Source organism: Jatropha curcas, chromosome 6 (genome assembly GCF_041381405.1).
Source record: "Jatropha curcas cultivar XTBG-Jc1 chromosome 6, XTBG_Jcur_1.0, whole genome shotgun sequence".
NCBI classification, from domain to species: Eukaryota; Viridiplantae; Streptophyta; class Magnoliopsida; order Malpighiales; family Euphorbiaceae; genus Jatropha; species Jatropha curcas.
This window is the reverse complement of record NC_143156.1, coordinates 29,346,156-29,368,288: the sequence shown is the minus strand read 5'-3', so window position 1 is coordinate 29,368,288 and position 22,133 is coordinate 29,346,156. Positions and strand designations below refer to the sequence as shown.

Genomic DNA, 22,133 nt, shown 5'->3' with positions numbered 1-22,133 from the left:
GTTAATCTAGCCTCCTCCGTCTCTCGAACCAACAATGGGTTTTAAAATATTTTGTGCCATTCTCATCGGTTAATGGTTTTGGCACATCTAATGTCACACCAATGTTTTCCTTGCCTAACACATTCCTAAAATACAAATTTGGTAGATGGGAAATGTGCCTAAATTTTCCTTCCTTAGATGGAGATGTTTTAAGTTTTGGTGAGTCATAAGTACTACCACGTTTGATCACCATATTTGTTTTTTGGTAGATAAATTTATCTTGTATAATTTTGAAGAACAAGAAGAAAATGGGAAAGGAAAGAGAGATCTTGATTAATTAAATTCAATAAAGCTTAATTTAATCAAATGCTAATTATCAATTTGTTGAGGTGATAAAATCCTATTAAAATGTCCTCTCAGGTTTAAAATTATTATAATTAGAAATGATTAATTAGAGTTGGAAATCATTGTAATATCAACGATGAAGATTAAATTATGTGTTAAATCATGATATTAATTAATAATTACCATCATTTACAAAGCAACAAAGCCAAGAGCTTATTGGCTTCATGTAGGAATTGTAGGGTACCTTTCTTTCTTTCTTTCTTTCTTTCTTTCTTTCTTTCTTTCTTTCTTTCTTTTTTCCCTTAAACTTTTGCTTTTAGGGTTTGCATTAGAGATGATAATGATGATGATGGTGGCACTTGTCCTCCACTAGGGCGTGGCACTTGCGACCAATGTGACACTATCCTTCCACTTTCTGCCTACATGTTTCGACATAACACACGTAACTTTTTCTTCATCTCATCATTCTTCTTTTTTTTTACTTTACACCCTATCTTTAATTCTACCAAATTACATAAAATATACAATTTTGTTCGTAAAGTATAATACTTGATTGATACAAGTAATGATCTTCTATTTTCGTGGTATTAAATTCATTTTTACGTAGTTTATTCTGATTTTATTTTAGAAGAATGCTTTATCAGCAAGAGAATGGATTTTCAAACGAGTCAAATTTAAATTTAATGATGTTATTGAAAGTTCGAATTTTGTCGACTTTTATATATATTTATATAATATTATTTTATGTTTATTTCAATCTCAAGCAGAACTCGAATTTAAAGTTTTTCGAGTTGAACTTGAGTCCTCGAGTCGAACTCGAGCTTTCTTGAGTCGAGCTCGAACCTAAAAATTTTAAATTCATTGAGTTTTGAGCCGATCTTCGAGTCTGGCAGATTCGAGCTCAATTCGGCTCATTTACGCCCATGGGCTGAACAGAGGAAGGCTTTTCATGTAGGATGAGAACTTTTCCCTACCGTTCAGCTGTCCGTTTTAGCTTTGTTTACTCTGTAGAGAGGGCCGAAGTCTGCTTTATCGGGCTAGCGATTTTGAGTTTTGGACATTTAGGCTTGAGCCCAAAATAACTTTTCCGTCTTAATTAACTTTTTAAGTGCTTAAATTAATTTATGTAACACATAATTAGTTTCATTGAGGAGGCAGTCTTAATAAAATGTATATATTAATCCGAATTTAAAATTAGGATTAATCTTGTTTGGACCTATTTTAATCCGATTGGAAAATATGTAGTTCTGTTGTTTTTTGTTTTTTTTTAGTTTTGTTTCAATTTGCTTTTCTATTTTCTTTTTTCTTCTCGCTCCTAATTTTTTATTCGTTTTTAATAAATTCAAATCTATTTTCTTTTAATAGATTCATTTTTTCTTTGTTTTTTTATTATTATTGCTTTGTCTTCATATTTGGAGTTCTTTTTTCTCTCTTCTGTGAGGGTTTAGTTCCTTCTTCATAAAGGTTTGTTCTTAAAAGATATGATATTTGATTTATTTGATTAAAGAATTTAGATCTTGTTTTACTGATGTGTATTTTTTATCAATGGAGCCTGATAGTGTGACATGTTCCTATTAACGCATAGTAGCTTTGAACTCATCCGTATAAGTCATACACAATAAGTTTTTTGGAAAAGAAATCCAACCATAGAAGATCCGAAGAAATTATTTTATTGTCCAAATCAATTAAAGGACCAATTGTTACTATAAAAATTTATATCTATCAAGGTTATCTTCAAGTGGAAAAATCAAAGATTGTTTCTTTTAGTTTTAATTTTATTATTCAAAAGAATATAAATAATTATTTTGTTGTTGAAGGATCAGCAAATTTTCTATTAATTATGATAGTAAGTTCTATATCTGGTTTAATTGAATATTTGTAATACTTTATTTAGTATTAATGAATTATATTTCTAAAAAAAAAAAAAATCATCCCTTCAAAGAATGCGTCTAATAACAAATCTATTTTCATATTTTAGCTTGGTATTTAAAAAATTCTGCCTCGGATGTGAAAAAAATTATAAGTATTAAGAGCAAGTCAATTTATTAATTGAGCCAATTTTTTTGAAATTGCCCAAAACAATTTTTTAAAACATTATTAATTGAATGTAGCTATTTTTTTATGGAAAGACTTTATTTACACAAGTATATACACCCAATAAACTTAATGTTATTCAGTTGGTGGAATGTAAACCACAAATTTGCAAAACCCATGAAATATTTAAATTTCATGTACCCAAATAAACTTTTAAGAAGGATAGTTAGCATATATAAGTGTATGAGTATCTTGTTATTTGAAAAAAAAAAAAAAAGTAATATGGTGTGATCTGATTGGTCTTCTTACTTATATGAAGAGTGAGAGATCTCGAGTAGAAATCCTGTTGACTATAAGTGTTATTGTGTAGTTAGAAGAAAAAAAAGTAATAATGAGTAAATTTTTTAAATAATAGTTATTTATATTCCCTTTTTTAAAAATAAACAATTAGTTATTTGCTAACATGTAAGAAGAATAGATATGCTAGATTAAGCATCTTTGGATAAAATCAATTGTTTTAATAGGAGGAAAGTCAAGACAACAAATACTACCTAAGAAGCACTTGCGGAACATGAGCTAATGTTTCGTTTGTTTCCGTAAAATAACTTGTAGGAAAATAACTTGCAGAAAAATATTTTTTAAGAAAATATTTTCCATATGACTTATTTTCTGTTGTTTAGTTGTAATATTGAAAATTAGTTAAAGATATTAAGGTTTTATTTCATAAGACAATAAATTAATAATAATCGAAATCTTTTAATTTAAAAATTTTATTGTTAAATGTGAGAAGAATGCAAAAAAAAATGCAAAAAAAAAAAAAAAAAAAAAAAAAAAAAATATATATATATATATATATATATATATATATATATATATATATATATATATATATATATATATATATATATATATAAATTGTGAAAAAATCATCGGTGGCCGGTGATAATGGCTGCCAATGGCTGGTGGTGGGGTTCGGTGATGATGGTCGGTGGTAAATGGTGACTGGTGGTAGTGACCACGATGATTAATAAATTAAAAAAAAATATAGATTTATAAAATTTGTTAATGTTCGGAAAATATTTCACTCTCTTGAAAATAACTAGTGATTTTCCTTTAAAAAGGATTTAATTTTCCTTTGACTTATTTTCCTGAGTGCCCTAAACAATAAGAAGTTGTGAAAAATATTTTTCTGCAAGTTATTGTACTGAAACAAACAGAGTCTAAGAGAGCGTTTAGTTTAGTTGATTCATGCGGCTGATAGCTATTTCATATTCAACAGCTAAGTTGTATGTGTTTGGTAAGTAGTAACTCATAGCTGATAGAAGTCTAAATCAGCTACTGTTTCTATAAGCTGCCTTTAGGAGCTTTTTCGTATGAGCTGGTAGCCGATTCGTATTTGTATTATTTTGTACTTCTTTAACTTCATAAAAAAATAATTGTTAAAGATAATTTTGTTTATAATTATTTAAAAAATTTTTTAAATATTATTTTAAAAATTTAATTAATATTTTTATTTATAGAATACATTAAAATAAAAAATCATATATTCATCTTAAATTAAAAACACATATATACATTACATATCATAATATATAAAAATAATTATGCCTATAATAGTTATTTTATATTTTAATAGCAACCGCTACTAAAATTTTACCAAACATAAACAATAATCAGCTAACCGCTATCAACCATCAGCTATCAGCAACTCTTCACTTAACACAATTATTAATAAAATGTTTTTTTCCCACTGTTTTTTTATTTTTTATTTAAAACACGTAACTGTATCCTTAAATTCTACCAAACCTTGTCACTATAAATTCCATACAAAGAGAACCCCACAACAAGGTGAAGAGACCATCAACCATCCATAACCAAACACCACCCTCTAATAGATAAGGCAAAGATAAGGCCCCATCTATTTCCCTTCACATCCTTCACTTCACTAACCAACAATTTATAAAACAAAATTAACATTTATATGAATCAAACCATTAATCTTCATTTATATTTTAATACTGTGTGTATATGTGTGTGTGTATATATATATATATATATATAGGACCACCTCTGTTACAACCAAGTTTCCCTGCTCCACCACCTGCATAGATCCAGCACAACTATGGCCTCCACCACAGCCGCTGCCGCCGCATCACATTTCTTCGGGACCCGAATCCTAAACCCAAAACCAGGCGTAGGAAAAATCCAAGCTCGATTTGGATTTCCTGGATTTGGAACCAAAAAATCACCTCCTCCGCCACCAAAGAAAGCTCCGGTGATCAAGAACGATGAAGATCGACTAGTATGGTTTCCTGGTGCAACCCCACCGGAATGGCTCGATGGAACTATGGTCGGAGACCGTGGGTTTGACCCATTTGGGCTCGGTAAACCTGTAGAGTACTTGCAGTTTGAACTTGACTCCTTGGACCAGAATTTAGCAAAGAATGAGGCTGGTGATGTTATTGGTGTCCGAATTGACCCTGGAGAGGTTAAATCGACGCCGTTTCAACCTTACTCAGAGGTTTTTGGGTTGCAGAGATTTAGAGAATGTGAAGTTATTCATGGAAGATGGGCAATGTTGGGTACCCTTGGAGCCATTGCTGTTGAAGCTCTTACTGGCGTTGCATGGCAAGATGCAGGAAAGGTACGTTTTCGTACGTGAGTTAATTTTATACGTATTCTCTTGCTTCTAAAGTTATATTCGACTATTATAATTATTATGAATTAACTAATTACTTATAATAATTTTTAAAATAAATTTTTTTGGTTGATAATCTTTAATGTAATTACATTGATTTTAAGATTGTTAAACTTACGTACCAATGCTACATATATATTTTTTTTCTAACGAATATTTTTAGAATTTTTCTAGCTAGATTACGTTTGATGATTCATAAAATGAATTGTAATATAATGTAATTATTAAAAGTATTTTAAATGTAAAAATTATACTAAAAATGTTTTTAACCAATGTACTATTTTCCATTAATGGCTATTATATGATATTTGATGAAGATAATATGTGTATAGAAAAGATTGAGAGCAACCAATAATTCTGTATTAATTTGTCTTATAAAATGTCAAAATTTTAGGTACATGAAGAAATTGAAATTAGAGTAATGAACAATATACTCGTACAGATGGGTTGATATTTTTTTTTCTTGGTCATGACCATTTAACTCCCACAAAATTTTCTTCTTCGTGTTCAATTGCTATCCAAGCATAGAGCTGTGATGGTAATTTTGTTGACAACAACACCGATGTTGATAGCAATATAATGCTAAAAACTATAATGACAATGACAATTATTGTGACAAATTTGTAAAATCTAATTAATTTCTTATATTTTGATCAACTAATAAATTACTAATTAACTTATGAAAAATGACTCGAACTGTAAGATATATTTGAATTCAATAAAACACTTCGATAAAGTTAATTGGAGTTTAATTTATGAAAAAAAACTTTTATAAATGAATAATCACGAGCACCGAAAGATATCTTTCTTGTATTCAAAATGGGATCTGGGCGATCAGGTTTTTTTCGGTACTATATATTATTTTTATTGTGTGATAATTTGGTATTTTCAGGTAGAGTTAGTTGAGGGGTCATCATACCTAGGGCAACCACTTCCTTTCAACTTGACAACATTGATATGGATAGAGGTGTTAGTGATTGGATACATTGAGTTCCAGAGAAATGCAGAGCTTGACCCAGAGAAAAGGTTATATCCAGGTGGCTATTTTGATCCTCTTGGCTTAGCTTCTGATCCTGAAAAGAAAGAAAACCTTCAGTTAGCTGAGATTAAGCATTCCAGGCTAGCTATGGTGGCCTTCCTTATTTTTGGTCTTCAAGCTGCTTTTACTGGGAAAGGACCCATTGCCTTTCTTGCTACCTTCAATCAGTGATTAATTTCTTAATCACCCTCTTAATTTCTGAATTGTGGTAATTATGTCTAATTAATGTGTATCTATTGCCCATGTTGGTGCTGGATTCATTTATTTGTGTTTTAATGTTTTTTCTACATGGACATAGAAATTGATTACTTGCTAATTTTCTTGAAATAATGATCGTAAATTTTATACATTGTTTTGAGAATTTAATACTCCCTTGTTTCAAAATATAAATCATTTTAAATTTTTTGTACGAGGATCAAAGAAGCAATTGCGTTCCTTAAATTATAAAATTAAGAGTAATTTTACCAAATTACTATTTATCTCATACCATTACTCCTATTTTGTATCATTATATTTTATTTGATATAAATAAAAGAAATTTTTTTAGAAGGGACAAAAAAATATATAATTGAAAAAAAGAATATTTATTATTTTTTGAAATATTGAAGATCCTAAAACGATTTATATTTTGGGACGAAGACTAAATAAAAGGATTTTTTATTTTTTAAAAAGAAAAAAAAAGGAACAAAATAGCTATCTTCTTCAAATATTTCTTGCAAAATTAATGAAAATTCCTACAATTACAAGCATATTCTTTGGAAAGAATACTAGAAAGGGGATAATCTAACGTGTGAAAGCCCATTGTGGTGGAACTAGCAAGATTTGGACCCAGGCTGGGTTAGCAACTTCAATTAGTGACCTAAGACCAGAAGTGGGCTTAGGCTTGGGCTTGAACTGTACGTAAGATTTTTATCTTGAAAAAGAAAAAAAATAAAAAAGGAAAGAATGTTATGCAATGGACTAATAGAGTCATGTGATTAATTCAATAAAAAGAAAGAAGGAATTTTATGAAATTAGTAGAAAAAAACATTTTAAATTTATAAGAAAAGAGTAACCACCTATACATATGTGCACCCAATAAAATTACCAAGGGAAATATAAAATCTTAAACTTATAGAAGTTCCTACCTTCTCATGTATATAAATTTTTTTTTTTTTTAATCTAAAGTAATGTTGAGTTGAGAGTAAATAGATTAGAGAAGCATCATTTTTTAACGAGTGTTTGGCGTATATTATTAATTTTACTGTTCGAGAAATAAATTATTAAATTTCTCTTATATAAGATAAATAATTTTTTTGAAAATGGTCAGGAAAGTTGCACTTCTCTGATTAGGTGCAATTAATTTATAATTTTATTATATTGTCTAAAACACATTTAGATTTACTTTTGAAATGTTATTATCTTTTTGTAATTTTCTTTCTAAATATTAATTTTATAATTTATATTATAGATATTATTTTGAAAGTGTATCTTTCCGAATCATATACTTCCTAAGAAATAGAGGATTTTCAATCAGATAAGACGATAAGAGCTTAAAGGGATTGAAAAGTTGCAACCTCACCAAATGAAAATCACTCACAAAATCAAAATCTTGAAAATGGATTTGTTCAAGCATTGAATTACTTCCAACAACTTTCAAAAAGCAAAAAAAAAAAAAACCTTAAATCACTTGAAACGTCAGTTTCTTCGTTTTTTTGGGTTGGATTCAACAAATGATTAGTTATTAATTTATTACATATAAGATAAAAAAAATTCAGAAAAAGAAAAAACCCGTAGGAAACACGTCTTGTCAGGTTCCACTTTAGCAGAAAAGAAAAATAATCTAAAATTGAAAAATGAGTATTGATTAGCTTCTAGATCCACATTTCCTTGCAAACCATGCAACAACAGCAGGACTAGGAGAACAACAAGAAAGGGGAAAGAGGAAGACGGTAAGCAATCTGCCAAATATTCTAAGATTGTAATTCTCTTGCTCCTTTTTTGGATTTTGTCTGTCTGAATTTTCATATCTCTTTGTTGACTTAATACATATTTTGTCTGTAGATTGTTGTGGTAGAATCTGTTTTCGAGGACATGGGGAGGCTGTTTGTTGTGAATCTTGAAGGAAAGATCTATAGCTGCAAACACTGCAAAACCCATCTTGCTCTTTACGAAGATATTGTTTCAAAGGTTTGATTTTTATTTTTATTTAACTTTTGATTGATTCTTTTTATAGTGGTTGGTGATAATTTGGGGAATTGTCATCTGGGTATTATGAATTTGGTTGTTTTTCTTGATCTTTTTTCAGTAGTATCGGGTTAACTGTAGATTGTTATGTGTTGATGTTTTGGAGACTTCAATTAGATGATCATGAGGGAATTTGTTTGTTACAAATGAAGAATCAATTGAATGTTTTTCTGAAAAAGATGGGATTTTGGAGATTACTCATTGTAATTTCATAACATTTTTCATTGGGAGTATCGATGGGTAGATTTGACATTTGAAAGTGATATGGATTAAGCTATGACTTTTAATTGATGATAAATTGAGGAATAAAAGTTTATGACTTTATTCAAATTTGATATCATTTCTTTTCCTTGGTTTGATGAACAATGACCATTTATTGTGTTATTAGGGATCTTAGTTGGATATTTTGTAGCAGCTCTTCATAATTTTCATTATTTCTGATTGTATTTAATAAATATCAGAATCCGATGCAAACAAAATCTCTATTTTGTACAGTTGCAAAAGTTGTGTTTTCTGTTGTTGATTCCTGGGTCTTAGTCATACTTCGCATTATTTCTGATTGTTCTCATACATACTTAACATGTAAATCTTGAGTCTAGAGAATCTCCATTTGTACAATCTTTCATGGAAATTGTATTTTGTGGTTCATGATCGATAAGCTTGCTTGTAGTTCATTGATGTCTTCTGTTTATTTGTACTGCCTTTGGCTGCTTTTGCCCTTTGTGATGATCATATATTATGCATTGAGGGCATTTTAGGAGATGGCAAGACTATGATTGCTAAACCTTATTTCAGAAGAAATATCGTATATCAATATTGATGTTTTAAGTACTGTGTGAAATAAACGTGGAAAAATTATCTTTGCTAATGAAAACGCCTGACTGCACCTGTCTGTGTAAGCATAATTGCCATTGCATCATCTTCTTAAACTTGTTTTCTTACATTCATATCTTCACCATGCCTATATTGGTATGTTCTGTTGCATGTGTGAGTAAGTATTACATCACTCGTATGGGACCAAGCAAAGACACATGCAAAAGAAAAACCATAGCCCAATAGCTTGAGTTTTAGGTCAATTTTCCAAGGTGGACTGGTTTCCATCTGTATGCATGACCTTGCATGGCCCTGAGCATAAGTTAATCTCCTGAAGGTCTCCCTATCTGGTGTGCAACCAATGGTTATAGAGTTGCTGGGCAAGTGGAAATGTGAAGGTGTTGGAAGCTCGAATTTCTTATCTCAGCATCTCTCTGAGTGGTTTATGAACAATATACCTCATAGTTGAGCAAGGTGGTTTGATCTCATTGCTCAGCTTCCCTTATTTGCCAGTGAAGGCTCTAACAGTTGAAAATAATGGGCTCCTCATGATAATCTGATTTACACAAGGCACTTGGCTTAATAGAGGCTTTTGTTCGTTGGGAATCAGTTCCATGGATGGAACTTGCAAATTAAGTTTAAATTATCATTACAGCTCATGGAAGAATTATCCTCCGGGGGAGAGAGAGAGAGCCATAATCCAATGACTTTTGTTTCAAATGAGGTGTCCAACTTTTATATTGACCTCACTTGAGTCTTTGTACAAGGTCTACTGTAGTTTCCCCTCATGTGAATTTTTATATGTGGTTGCACCGTAAGGAGATAGACTTTACTTGGGATCACACTACTGCTACTCTAACTTTCTGTTAATGTTAATATGAGGCTTCGATGGTGGTAGAGTATATGTTTTCTTTTCCGATTACCTATGATGCCTCTCACATTTTTATACTGTCCAACAAATTTTATGTGGAGTTTTTGTAGGAAGCAAGTGTTCTGACTGTGTTTTGCCTGTGTTCTTTTATTCAGTCCTTCCACAGCAGGCATGGGAAAGCTTATCTCTTCAATAAGGTGTAAGTTTTCCTTTATTTTCGGCACTTCTTATAATTACTCTCTTCAATTCCATTTTTATGTAACTCAATGCTGATCCGAAACCCTTGGGCTTGCTTATACAAAGTCAAACATGCCAATAACTTATTTTGTGCCGGTACATTCTGAAAACAGTTTTTAGTGCATGTTTTGGTAGAATGTAATCGAAACGTATTGGAATATCACCAACAAAAATTCAATAGAACAATGATCTACGCATTCATTTCATCACATCCAGTACTCTTCATTGAGGCCTGCCAAACATGCCTTCAATTCATTCTTTTGAAGATGGTTTACGTCTCAGAAATTTACATGTGAACCATTTTTTGGGTCAGTCTTGAGCTTTGTTGGAAGTATGCAGTTATCATCTGCCTTGGCTCTGGACTGCAGCTTCTAATTTTGCAGGGTTAAGCTGCAACTCTGCATTAATTTGAAGTGGCTCTCCAATATATATATATATATATATATTGGAGAACAATCAAATTAATATGGATAAAAGTTGTAAGAATTTGAGATCCTTGGTCAATATGCTAGTGATTTCGGTAGTCAAATTTTAAAATTTTTGCAATCCCCACATTTGTTGATGACAGTCCGTCTTGGACGTGCTTGATATTATGGTTTTCCCCTTGGTGGACATAATTCAAGTAGTGCTAGAAGGGGCATAACCTGCTGCACGAGAGGCATACAAAAAATGTAGCGATAAATAACAAAATAAAGAATATGCTCTTGTTAAAAGGTGGTTATTTCCTGTTTAATGATTCAAAGTAAGAAGATAATAGACATCAACCTCTTCAAGTGTTGATTTCTTTATGCTTTAAACGCCATCGCAATCCCAGTATTTCTGAACCGAACGAGAAATTATAATGACATGATGCTGTAAGCTGCAGGTAATGTACTTTAGTGGACTAAATGGTAAACTATGTTGGTTATGGGTTATGCAGACAGGTGGTTTATAACTGACAACAAGTTAAAAGGCATTGTATGTTCATACTTATGCTCTTTTAGCTTCAATCATCTTCCATTGTTTGGCAGAGTGAACGTTTCAATGGGAGTGAAAGAAGATAGAATGATGATGACTGGGATCCATACGGTTGTTGACATATTTTGTGTTGGATGCGGATCAATTGTTGGTTGGAAATATGTAAGATAAGGAGACAGATTTGATGGTTTATGAATGTTCCTTGTTTATCTTTAGTTATTTGATGATTTCTTTCAGGAGATTGCACATGAAAAGAGCCAGAAGTACAAAGAAGGAAAGTCTGTTCTTGAGCGGTCAGTAGATAACTAGATTGAAGTGATCTTGTAAATTAAGATCACATATTTTTTTATTGAAAAATAAAAAATAAGGCTATAAGGATTTTGTTGTTGAGCAGGTTTAAGGTGTCTGGTCCTGATGGAAGTAGTTATTGGATGAATCATGAAGTTCATATTGGTGGAAGCGATGCAGATGATGTTTGATTCGAACCCGCTTCATTTCCAATTGTACATCCTTTCTCCCCTAATGTTCTAATTTAACTCTTTGAACAAGGAAAACTGAATTCCTCATTTCGGTGGGTCACTGATCATGCTGTCAATAACCTGCTTCAAAACATTGGATTGTTGATTGTTTGTTTGTTGATTCTTATCTAGTCAATACTCAGTTTCAAAGGACATTTCATGTTAACATGATTCAAGTTTCAGTTGTTGTCTAGCAACTCTTGATTAATAATTGGTTAACCACCATATAGTAAAAATGTGAAATTGTTCTGATGGCTTTAGGTCAACTTGTATCATTAAAGCCTCACTCTACCACCATTTTCAACTAATGATGACATTTTTTTTTTTTTTTTCTGAAAATAAACTAAATAATGACTTTTAATAAAGTTTAAATGAGGGCTAAGAATTATATATCAGCATTATAAATTTATAGCCTAAAGACTCTCAAAGAAGTTGGAAGTGAAAAATGACGCTCGAAAGATCAGGTAATCTTTTAAACTATCCGAGTTGAGTTGATGCTGAGCTTGAGCTTGATTTCAGTCTCGAGCTTAACTCACCTATTGCCTTGTTATCCAATATGCTACTCTGTGTTGAGCTTAAGCTTGATTCACAAAAGTTATTCTCGAGCTTGTTTAGAGCTTCAAAAATCAAGCTCGAGCTTAGTTGATATACTAATCTGAATTTGAGCTCAAGCTCGAGCGTTGATATACTAACCTGAATTTGAGTCGATCCATTAGAATTATCGGGGTAATTCATGAGTGGCTTGGTTTATTTACGGTCCTCGATTTTATAGTTTTGGATCTGTGAAACTTTATCCTTCGAATTATAAAGTTGGAGTAGTTTATTTCAAACAAATATAATATTAGTCGCTCCATCAAATTTTTACAAGTTAACATGGAAAGAGTCAGCATAAGACTACCATTAGCAAAAGAATCAAGGCTACCCAGCGTCTTCAAGAACTATAATGCTTAGTGATTACCAATTCTTACTTGAAGATCAACCATAATCCATCATTAAAAAGACAATTAACACGACAATGAAACACAAATTCAAGAGGCCTGAAATAGAAAGTTGCCGGAGAGAAAAAAGAAAGAAAGAGAAACGAAAAAAGATTCAAAGAAAGATGCAACCAAGTTTACAAAAAATCAGTGAAGCCTCAACTATATAATCTATATGAAGGGGTTCAAATTCTAGCAGAAATGGCTAAGATTGTGTTTGGATATAATAAGAATGAACATTGATGTCAAAATATAAACATGGTTGTTACGTATGTTACTTTAAACATTACCTGTCATTATATGCACAAGGTTGGGTATGTATATATATATATATATAATATATGTATATATAATGGAAAGAATTCAACAAAGAGTCCGGAAAGTAAGCAGTTTCTATTATTTGCAGAATTCAATTTTATGAAGAGAGCATTTAATATCCTAACATGGAAGGGCAAAAAGCCCTTTAACTGAAAAGACCTCAAATGATCACAAATATCAAACTACTCATTCACCTTCATTTCATTTTGGGAACTGGAGAATACAACACATATGTACAAACTGCAGAAGTGGGAATGGTCATGACGTTCCAATATGACAACCAGACTCACTCAGCAGAAAACTCCAGCTTCCCGTGGCAGTATAAGCATCTCTGATGTGAGATAAACCCATAGAAAAATGGAATCACCCTAGCAAATAGACCATTCGCTCAGACAATTCTGCACCAACAACCCTCTTATATCTATGCAACTGAGAGTCCCAGAAACTTCTTTCACGGGGGCCAAAAGCTTGTTGTAGATCCTTGAAGAAAATTGTGACAAAGTGAGAAAATTCACATTTGCAGGAGTATATGAAAGTGAGCTAAAGTGCTAAGCAATAGAAAAGAAAAAAATTCTTAATTTTTTGCTAGATTTCTAAATTATCCTTCCACGTTCTAAGAACAAAGTATTTCCTAATGTATTACTATTAAATATTAATTTCTAATATCTCTATAACTGTGAAACCATTGGCTTATTTTATTTTAATTATTGTTGATTCAATTTATAAATTTCCTAATTAAATTTTGGGTTAATTACTGTTATTCTCTCTATTATAATGAAATATGCTAATCAAACCATGTGTTGTCAAAAACTAATTTAAAAGTCTTTCCATTTCAACTCCATCCATCATTACATCTATCTGTTAGATTTTCTATTAAATAGTCTTGAAATAGTGAAATGTCAATTTTTACCCATTAGTATAAATTACTATGCATTCCCTATATTTATAGCATGTGTAAGTTATGATCTTTGTTTTCAAAATCAATTTTAATGATCCTTATTTTATGAACTTTCAATTATATAGTCCTAAAAATACTTTGAAACTACAATTTATTAGAACATTCTCAAATGGGATAAAGAAATTAACCATTTTGAATTTTAATGGACTCATAATACTAAACGTATAAAGATTCAATAAGTTATCTTAGATAGTATTGAGAAAGCTATCATAATCCTATTATTGTGAGGCAAAATAACACATGTAACTTCCATGCTAGCTAGATACTGAAAACAAGTGAGGTGATGGTTGAAAAAATAGCAATATGTACCGTGTATATCTATTAGGATTACTGGTTTTACTGTGGAAGATGCAGATTTAACATCATTAAAATAAGGGCATACTGTTACAAAAGCATCTTATAATCCCAAAATCGGACAAAGATTTTTAACATAAGTGAGAGAAAAAGATTTTATGTACCTTATATCTCACACGGGATCCTTTTAACCCAATTAAAATATCACCAAGATCGCCATTTTCCAACATCTGACCACTGGATTCTGGACCTGATTCATCATCAGAACTTTCAGATTCAGGTTGAATCAGTTCATCTATTAGAAAATCATCTGAATCATCATCACCATTGTCATCATGCTGCACTTCAATGGAATTTTCAGAAGCTTGAAGTGGTAAAGAGTCTCCATCTTTTAGAAGTGCATAGTCTGATAAGACAACATATGGCTTTCTATCAAGCAAAGGCCTTGCAATATCAAAAGGAATCCACCTGAAGATAGAATATCAGTTCGTCAAACTTTGACTCACAAAAAGACTGACTAGTTTCATAATAGAACATAGATATTTAACAAATGGACCAAGAATAATGGAACTTCAGGATACGCGGAGAGTGTAATTGGCAAAATCAGAAAGTTTTTGTTTAATCCCTTTGCTTTCAAATCTTTGTCAGATTTGAATTATTTAAGACATATTCTCTAGCCCTCAAGCTGACCAGGCTTGACCAGGAGAGGGAGAGTTATGCATGCAAGACTTAACCCAAACTTTTTAACCTCCAAGTTTTAGTTTCTTTGCTGCAACTCTATCAGTTTCCAATGAGAAATAGACCTGCAAAACTCAGAAATGTTTGACCTAAATTTTATTTTATTGGCAGGTTATATACCACAAATTGATTAGAGAAAAATAAGTTTGGATGGAGAATTGGGTACTCTAGCTTATTATACATCTGAAGAATCACCATGTTATGACATCTTAGAACAGGACCCAAGCATGCTTGTTAAATAGAAAGCTAGCAGATGTCACAAGGAAATTAAGAGATAGCTATTAGCTAATGCCCTCAGGATCAATCTAAAACATGCACTCCTATAACTACAAAATCTACAAAGTCAATAGAAAGACTCATGCTCCAATGGTCATCTGCAAGATGCAGAAAAACTTACTGGAAACGGAGTGGACAAAGAAGCTCAGAAGGGCAATAAGCTGCTTTATATCTCATCTTGCTGCAGGAATGGATATAATACCCAAGATAATAATACTGAAGACTGGGGCAATGGACTTGATTCTCCTTCACCCAACCTATTTCTTGCAAGGCTGAATACTTGCCTAGTGATACAAAGGCAAAATCTGGATCCCAGAATAGATATTTACTAGACAAACATTTAGGAAGAATATCTATCACACCAACAGCAACTAGCTTGCCATCAATAACATATTGCTGATGAAAGGAGCCAAATCCACAAGGAGGAACTCTACCATCGCCAGATGGTGGGACAAAAATTAGGGGAGTATCAACCAGAAACCTCCTGTATGAGCTTTCAGAAACATGATCAGGCGTATCATTATGCACTTTCATCTGATATCTTCTATACAATTCAAATTCTTCCAGATCAAAACTGGATCTTTTCAAACGGATCTCTAGCTTCCGCCTTTTCCCCTGAGGATGTTTGACACTCTTCTTCATACAGCAGGCTTTTCTTTTACATCCTGCAGCAGATTCTTTGGAACCAGAAACAATTTGAGTACCTTCACTAGAAGAAGCTTGTGTTGTAGATTTATAATAATTGATGTGTCCATTGCAAGCCCTGATCGATAACCCACTAGTTTCTGGCAACTGATTTAAAGAAGCAGCCAACTTTTCTGCAATAATTTTAGGAGACAGAGTATCATCTCCTGAACCATGCCTTGCATCCTTTCCAGCTGATTGAGCACGCCGTACAGAAGCTACTATTTGAAATGCAATGTTGCTAGAATACATGAGCTCTTCTGCTCCTTCAACTAGCAGCTTTCTTTTGGCTTGTGAAACCTGTTTGACAGAAGCTTTTGGTAATTGTATATTGCAAGGGAACTCCCCACTTTCTGCCCATGTATGGATTGCATTGTCAACTTGATCTGACAAATAATTAGCAATGTTCTCTGCATTATTCATCTCCTCGTGTTTAACAGATGAAGTTTCCTTTGTTTCTGAGCTTGAAACTTCATGACAGGCACAGCTGCATGTACTTTTGGAACTATTCTGATCCTCTACATCTTCCACTGCTTTTTTCATATCCAGTGTGCCATCTAAAAGCCTAGGCATTTAGCATTATCAGTAATCAGTATGCAACTAAATTTTATCAAACAAAATCTTGTTGAATAAAATTTAATGAGGCTAGAAATTTTGTAGGCTATTGAAGAATAACTCGAGCATCTCCCAACAAAATAAATCTCCTATATTGGCAACTCTATGAAAGATAGTTGGAAATACACTCTTTACTCTTAGTGAGCATCTCTATGTTTGTATAGATTCAGCATTTCACATTTTGTTAAGATCATACAAAGGGCAAACCAACAATATCTTCTATCAAAGCCATGATGAGATAATTACTTTTACATATCATGTGAGAACTAACTGTAATCTAAAGAACTAAACTGGAATCAGTAATGAACTGAGATAAAGGTAACATACCTCTGCACTCTTCTAAAGACACGGAGTTGGTCCTTGGAAGGAACAAAATCACTAGCTTTCAAGCGAATAGTGTAAGAGGGGCAGCATGTCTTTTCCATCTCAGGTTTGTAGAGGAAACAACCTGATCTTCTCCATCCCCGATCAAGAAGATCTACCAAATGAGCATGGCATTGAAAAGGGGTTAATCAAATAAAACTATTCCATCAAATTTAACATAATACATAAACTGACAGCTATCATGTAAAGCTGCAGAGCAAAAGAAAGATAAAAACAAATCAGGAAAACCTGAAGAAACACCTAACATGTTCATAGGTGAAAAACAAATATAAAATTTTACAACATTATACTTAACCAGCTACAATTAGGGGGCGATAGAGGTTCTGCTCGATGAGTTAAAAAAAAAAGAGAGAGAGAGAGAGAGAGAAATGAAACAACATAGAAAATGCTGATAAAAAAAATACCTTGATAGTCATCAACTGTAACGCTGTGTGCCCACAAACCTACAAAACACATAACAGGAAAACAAAAATCATCAGTTTGACGTCTAGTTAATATGATCAGCTGATTGCAAATTGAAAACTTAATTGAAGGAACTGATCTAACTTAAAAGTTCACTTAGCATGAGCATTAGGCATGGATATACAAGTAATTTGGTTGCTAAATCAAACAAATAGCTATAAATATAGCTAATAAACAGAAAAAGAAGTCACGCTAATCCAAGTTTTAATTGTTAATTACTTATTCCTCACATAAAATCCCAAATTCACATCATTTCAATCAATATCTAACAATCTAAAAGCAATCTGAAATAAACGAAAGGAAACAAATTAAAACCAAAGAAGTTCAAGCAAACCAATAATAAATTAAGCAATCCACATTTTAAATTAACAGGAAGACTGAAAGAAAAACGCGAACCATGAGAAATACTGGTGCGACCATTGGATCTGCAATAACCGCAAGAGCTCCTACGACGGCCGCAATCAACCACCACGGTTTCTCCTCTACTATTGCTGCTACTGCTAGAGCTAGCTTCGCTTCTTCTCATCTTTCCAGCCATTTCTCTGCCTCTCTCTTTCTCCTCTATTTAGATTCTCCTTTTATCTACCAGCTCTTCATCGACATGTTTTCACGATCAATCGCATCAAAACGACACCGCTTCTATGTCCCCTGCCCATTGAGCAATTGACTAACATTTTTTTTTCCACTCCTGCGCGTTAAATTATTATGTAAAAAATAGAGAAATGGATAAAATAAGAGAACAGACTAACAGAGACGCATATAAAACGGAAAAACTTCTCTGATAGGAAAGTTTTGGGTATTTGCTTTGAAGTCCCTTCGGTTCTTCAATTCTTACTTTAGGGCCCTAGAGTAGTAGTACGATCGGCAAGTAAAACGACAACAGAGACGACATGGGAGAGGTCGTTTGAAGCGAGTGTTGTTGTATTTGGATTTGTCTGAACGACTAATAGTTTCCATGCACTGTTGAATTTGGATATCCTCGGGGACATGGAAGGTGCTCGTTTTTTTTTGTTCATTTTGAGACTGAACAGCACGGCGAACTAAACAATAGGAATAACATTCTAAATCGATGAAAATTGTAATGTATACTTCTCATTTTTCAAATATAAGAGAACACTTATAAGACTACTTCTAATTTAATTGACAAAGGGTACTTGATTTTGATTAGAGGAAATTAATCACCATTTATTTATTTAATGCGCCTACATTACTCAACAGAGAGATTATTACACAAGATTAATTAAATTTTATTGGATTTAACACCATTTATTTATAAATCTTGGTATTACTTTATTGTAAGAGTCACTTTTTCCAATGTTAAGAACCAATACAAGAGCTCAGTCGGCGCTATATAAACTTATATTTCTTCTCTCTAGTTTCTAATCCTAGTTATAAACTTATATTTCTTCTCTCTAGTTTCTAATCCTAGTTTTAGTTTGAGGCTGTCGTTTTTTATCAACGGTAGCCCCTACCGCCTATTTTCTACTATTTCTTCCCCTTCATCTTTTTTTTTTTTTTATTTTTTTGGCTTTTAATCTTCTTTTCTTTCAATAAACTTAGATTTGTTTTCCCTATAATAAATCTATTTTTTTTGTTTTGTTATGGTTGATTATCTCCATATTTGAAATTCTTTTTGTTCCTTTTTTATGAGGGTAGTCTTTATTATTAAATAAAATTATGATATATGATTTTATTTGGTTAGAGACTTTAAATCTTGATTTACAGGTGTGGATCTTCGATCGATAGAACCTGATAGTGCGGCTTATTTCTCCATTGATGTTATCGATGAATAGCGGTGAAAATTCATCTGTATTCGTCATATGTTGCAAATTGTTAAAAAACAATCCAGTTATAGAAAATCCAGAAGAGTTATTATTTTGACGTCCAAATCAATTAACGGACTAGTTGCTGCTATGAAGATTTATATATTTTGTCAAGATCAACTCTAAGCGGAAAGATCTAATAATTATATTTTTTAGTTTTAATTTTATTATTCAAAAGGAGATAGATTCATTTATTTCGTTAGAAGATCAGTGAACTCTATTAGCCAACAAAGTTCTATGTCTGATTTATATATTTATTTGTAATTCTTGATATTAGTATTAATGAATTTCATTTAAAAAAAAAATACAAGAGCTTAGTCACATTAATTAGGATCAAATTTGATTCATTTCTTAAATGTTAGCAAGCTGAGCCAATCCTATTATTACTCAGAAGATTAGCAAACACCCTCTCCATTCCCTTAAATTTATCAATTTTTCATGGATTTTTTTATTTGATTTAGATGTTACTTTTAAAAAAATTAAAATAGCATTAGGTATTTTTTTTCAACTTCACACTTTTAGGGAAATAAATTAAGGTACTATTTCTTATAGTTGATAATACAATCATTCTAATTCGTTATTAAAAGAGTTAATTACAAATTTGATGTTCAAACTTCTTAAAATTTTCTATTGTAGTGTCTGAATAGAAAACGTTTGCAAGTGTCTAAACCATAAAAAATGATAAATCAAGTGTCTTTTGTCCATGTGGACAACTGAATTTCCAAATAGGACGATTTAGATCCACTCACCCAATTAAAAGACGCTGACATGGCATCAACTTAAATGTAGAGGCTGACTGAGAATAGAAGCATAAACAAACGCCTTCTTCCTTAATCTCTCTTACCCCTTAAATCTAAAAGGCGATTGACCCTTTCTTGTTTATCCTCTCATCGTTTCTCTTAAATTTGATCAAATCACAATCACAGAAAAATCTATTTCCCAACTCGAAAAATCTATCAAATCTTACCTTAACGAAACTTTGAAAAAGTAATATAGGACTCATTAAAATCTAAAGAAATTCAAGGCAAAATGTATCTATCAAGACCCCAAAAAACAAGAGAAATAATAAATCTGCAAAAGCCCCAAAATCAATTGGAGACCAAGAAGAGAAAATAATCACCCATATTGAAAAATGGAAAGAGTATATAAAAGAGTAATAAGAATAAAGTTTATTAGAAACAACAGCTCATAATCCACCATGCAAATAAAAGAGCCAATAGAATATCCAGGAAGAATACAAAAAGTGAATAAAAGAGTAAAAAGAAGAGAGTTTGTTACAAATAAAAGCTCATAATCCATCATAAAAATAAAAGAGCCAACAAAATACTTTAAGAAACTTAAAATCTTGCCTAAGAAATGAGGACAGATTTTTGGAGTTAGCTCACCCTTGCGGGATCACGACCCAGGGCGAACGGACACTAAGATGGAAGAGGCCCGCTAATATGCCCAATGTCTCTGCTGTAATATGTTGAGAAGCTATTTCCCCCAGAACAAAAGGATCAAAACCTTCCACATGCGAGGTTGTGTTCTCTTCTAATCCCATCTCAGAAGCAAAATCAAAATAGAAAATCGAAGATTGTAAGTCCTATCAACACCAACCCATTGCAATTTGCTTAATAGTGCTGCCTTCCAAATTGCCATAGATTGTTGAGTAACCGCATCGTCCATGTAATGATTGCCTGTGGCATTTGAGGGGTGAGAAAGATTGAGGAAGAAAGAGGGAGAGAGAGAGATCAAGGAAGAAAGATGAAGAATACGTTGATTTGTGACTTTAAGGAAGTCACGTGATTTTCACATGCTTCTATTTCTTGTCACCTCTATAGCTGAGTTGACGTCGTGTCAACTTTTTTTTAATTGGATGAGTGGATCCAAATAATCCTATTTGGAAATTCGGTTGTCCACGTGGTCAGGAAACATGATTGATGAATTTTTTATGATTCAGACACTTGATTGCAAATGTTTTCCGTTCAGACACCAAAATGAAAAATTTTAAGAAGTTTAGACACCAAATTTACAATTAACTCTTATTAAAATAATGGGACCTATGGATTATGGTTCAGTTGGTAATGTAGGTTGGGTATGTGAGAAGAACTATCAGATTCAATCCCCACTAAACAAACCAACAAGGAAGGGCGATGAGCCTTAACTATGACTAAACTTAATCGGATTAGGCGGTCTCTAGTAATAGAGTTCGGATACCAGTAGTTTAAAAAAAAAAAAAGAAAAAAGAAAAAAAAGAGTAAATGGTAAATCACTCCGAGGCCCAAGTTTAAAGAATAGATAAGGCCCCAGTGATAATTGACAGTGAAGATCTTTTACTATCATGAGTGAATGATATATATATATATATATATATATATATATATATATATATATATATGCTTTTATGTTAAAGTAATCCTTGTGATTTTTTTTTTCAAAAATATACTATTTATCTTTTACAAATTCAATGTTTCTTTTATCAAATATTATTATGTAATATTAAAATTTTTTATATTTATGCATTTGTTTTAATGATAATACATATCTAATTTTTAATAATTTAAAGTTCTTAAAGTAGATAAAGTAGGACATTTAATTATGATGTTTATTACATTGATGAGAATTACAATTGTAAAATTGTTGTCCTTTGACACTCCAGTATATTTCTACAATGGCTGTATGTATAATTTGAATGGCCCAATCTATGAATCAGCACTTCTTATACTAAAAAAAATACACCTCTAATAAATGTTTCAATTTTTAAATTTATCGTCACTAAAAACTTTAATTTGTAAAATTACTCTATTGGATATTCTAATTTATAAAACTGCATAGATTAAATACTTATTTTTTGCTATTAATTATTTTTACTAAAAAATAACATGAAATTTATAATTATAAAAAA

The 22,133-nt window shown here is 31.8% G+C and overlaps 3 protein-coding genes across 6 annotated transcripts; 2 read left to right on the top strand and 1 right to left on the bottom strand.

Annotated features, from left to right (window-relative positions):
* The first annotated feature begins 4,236 nt into the window (after nt 1-4,236).
* Nucleotides 4,237-6,442, top strand: LHCB4.3 (light harvesting complex photosystem II). The gene is made up of 2 exons (XM_012232201.4): nt 4,237-5,002; nt 5,949-6,442. Exons 1-2 carry the CDS (start codon nt 4,481-4,483, stop codon nt 6,264-6,266), a joined length of 840 nt encoding a protein of 279 aa, XP_012087591.1. The 5' UTR covers nt 4,237-4,480; the 3' UTR covers nt 6,267-6,442.
* A 1,222-nt stretch (nt 6,443-7,664) lies between these two features.
* Nucleotides 7,665-11,883, top strand: LOC105646356 (protein yippee-like). Of its 3 annotated transcripts, none has more exons than XM_012232207.4 (6): nt 7,665-8,055; nt 8,139-8,264; nt 10,161-10,204; nt 11,253-11,361; nt 11,437-11,492; nt 11,594-11,883. In XM_012232207.4, exons 2-6 carry the CDS (start codon nt 8,169-8,171, stop codon nt 11,676-11,678), a joined length of 390 nt encoding a protein of 129 aa, XP_012087597.1. In that variant the 5' UTR covers nt 7,665-8,055; nt 8,139-8,168; the 3' UTR covers nt 11,679-11,883. The 3 variants fall into 3 exon arrangements, with proteins under 3 accessions (XP_012087597.1, XP_012087594.1, XP_037495846.1); XM_012232204.4 differs by having other exon boundaries at nt 7,672-8,026; XM_037639918.2 differs by lacking the exon at nt 7,665-8,055 and having other exon boundaries at nt 8,144-8,264; nt 11,162-11,361.
* A 1,183-nt stretch (nt 11,884-13,066) lies between these two features.
* On the bottom strand, nt 13,067-18,147 carry LOC105646368 (arginyl-tRNA--protein transferase 2). Of its 2 annotated transcripts, XM_012232222.4 has the most exons (7): nt 17,820-18,147; nt 17,366-17,404; nt 16,905-17,055; nt 15,400-16,527; nt 14,590-14,732; nt 14,429-14,514; nt 13,067-13,492 (listed from the first exon to the last, which is right to left on the bottom strand). In XM_012232222.4, the coding sequence occupies exons 1-7, from the start codon at nt 17,959-17,961 to the stop codon at nt 13,376-13,378; spliced, it is 1,806 nt and encodes a 601-aa protein (XP_012087612.1). In that variant the 5' UTR covers nt 17,962-18,147; the 3' UTR covers nt 13,067-13,375. The 2 variants fall into 2 exon arrangements, with proteins under 2 accessions (XP_012087612.1, XP_012087606.1); XM_012232216.4 differs by having other exon boundaries at nt 14,429-14,732; nt 17,820-18,146.
* Between the last annotated feature and the right edge of the window lie 3,986 nt (nt 18,148-22,133).

What these genes read in the sequence shown, in the direction of transcription:
- LHCB4.3 (XM_012232201.4), top strand. Translation starts at nt 4,481, where the DNA reads ATGGCCTCCACCACAGCCGCTGCCGCCGCATCACATTTCTTCGGGACC. An exon ending in CATGGCAAGATGCAGGAAAG is followed by an intron (nt 5,003 to 5,948) that starts GTACGTTTTCGT and finishes TGGTATTTTCAG; the next exon opens with GTAGAGTTAGTTGAGGGGTC.
- LOC105646356 (XM_012232207.4), top strand. Translation starts at nt 8,169, where the DNA reads ATGGGGAGGCTGTTTGTTGTGAATCTTGAAGGAAAGATCTATAGCTGC. An exon ending in ACGAAGATATTGTTTCAAAG is followed by an intron (nt 8,265 to 10,160) that starts GTTTGATTTTTA and finishes TCTTTTATTCAG; the next exon opens with TCCTTCCACAGCAGGCATGG. An exon ending in GGAAAGTCTGTTCTTGAGCG is followed by an intron (nt 11,493 to 11,593) that starts GTCAGTAGATAA and finishes GTTGTTGAGCAG; the next exon opens with GTTTAAGGTGTCTGGTCCTG.
- LOC105646368 (XM_012232216.4), bottom strand. Translation starts at nt 17,961, where the DNA reads ATGGCTGGAAAGATGAGAAGAAGCGAAGCTAGCTCTAGCAGTAGCAGC. An exon ending in TACAGTTGATGACTATCAAG is followed by an intron (nt 17,056 to 17,365) that starts GTATTTTTTTTA and finishes CTCATTTGGTAG; the next exon opens with ATCTTCTTGATCGGGGATGG. An exon ending in CTTTGTCCACTCCGTTTCCA is followed by an intron (nt 14,733 to 15,399) that starts GTAAGTTTTTCT and finishes TTCTATCTTCAG; the next exon opens with GTGGATTCCTTTTGATATTG.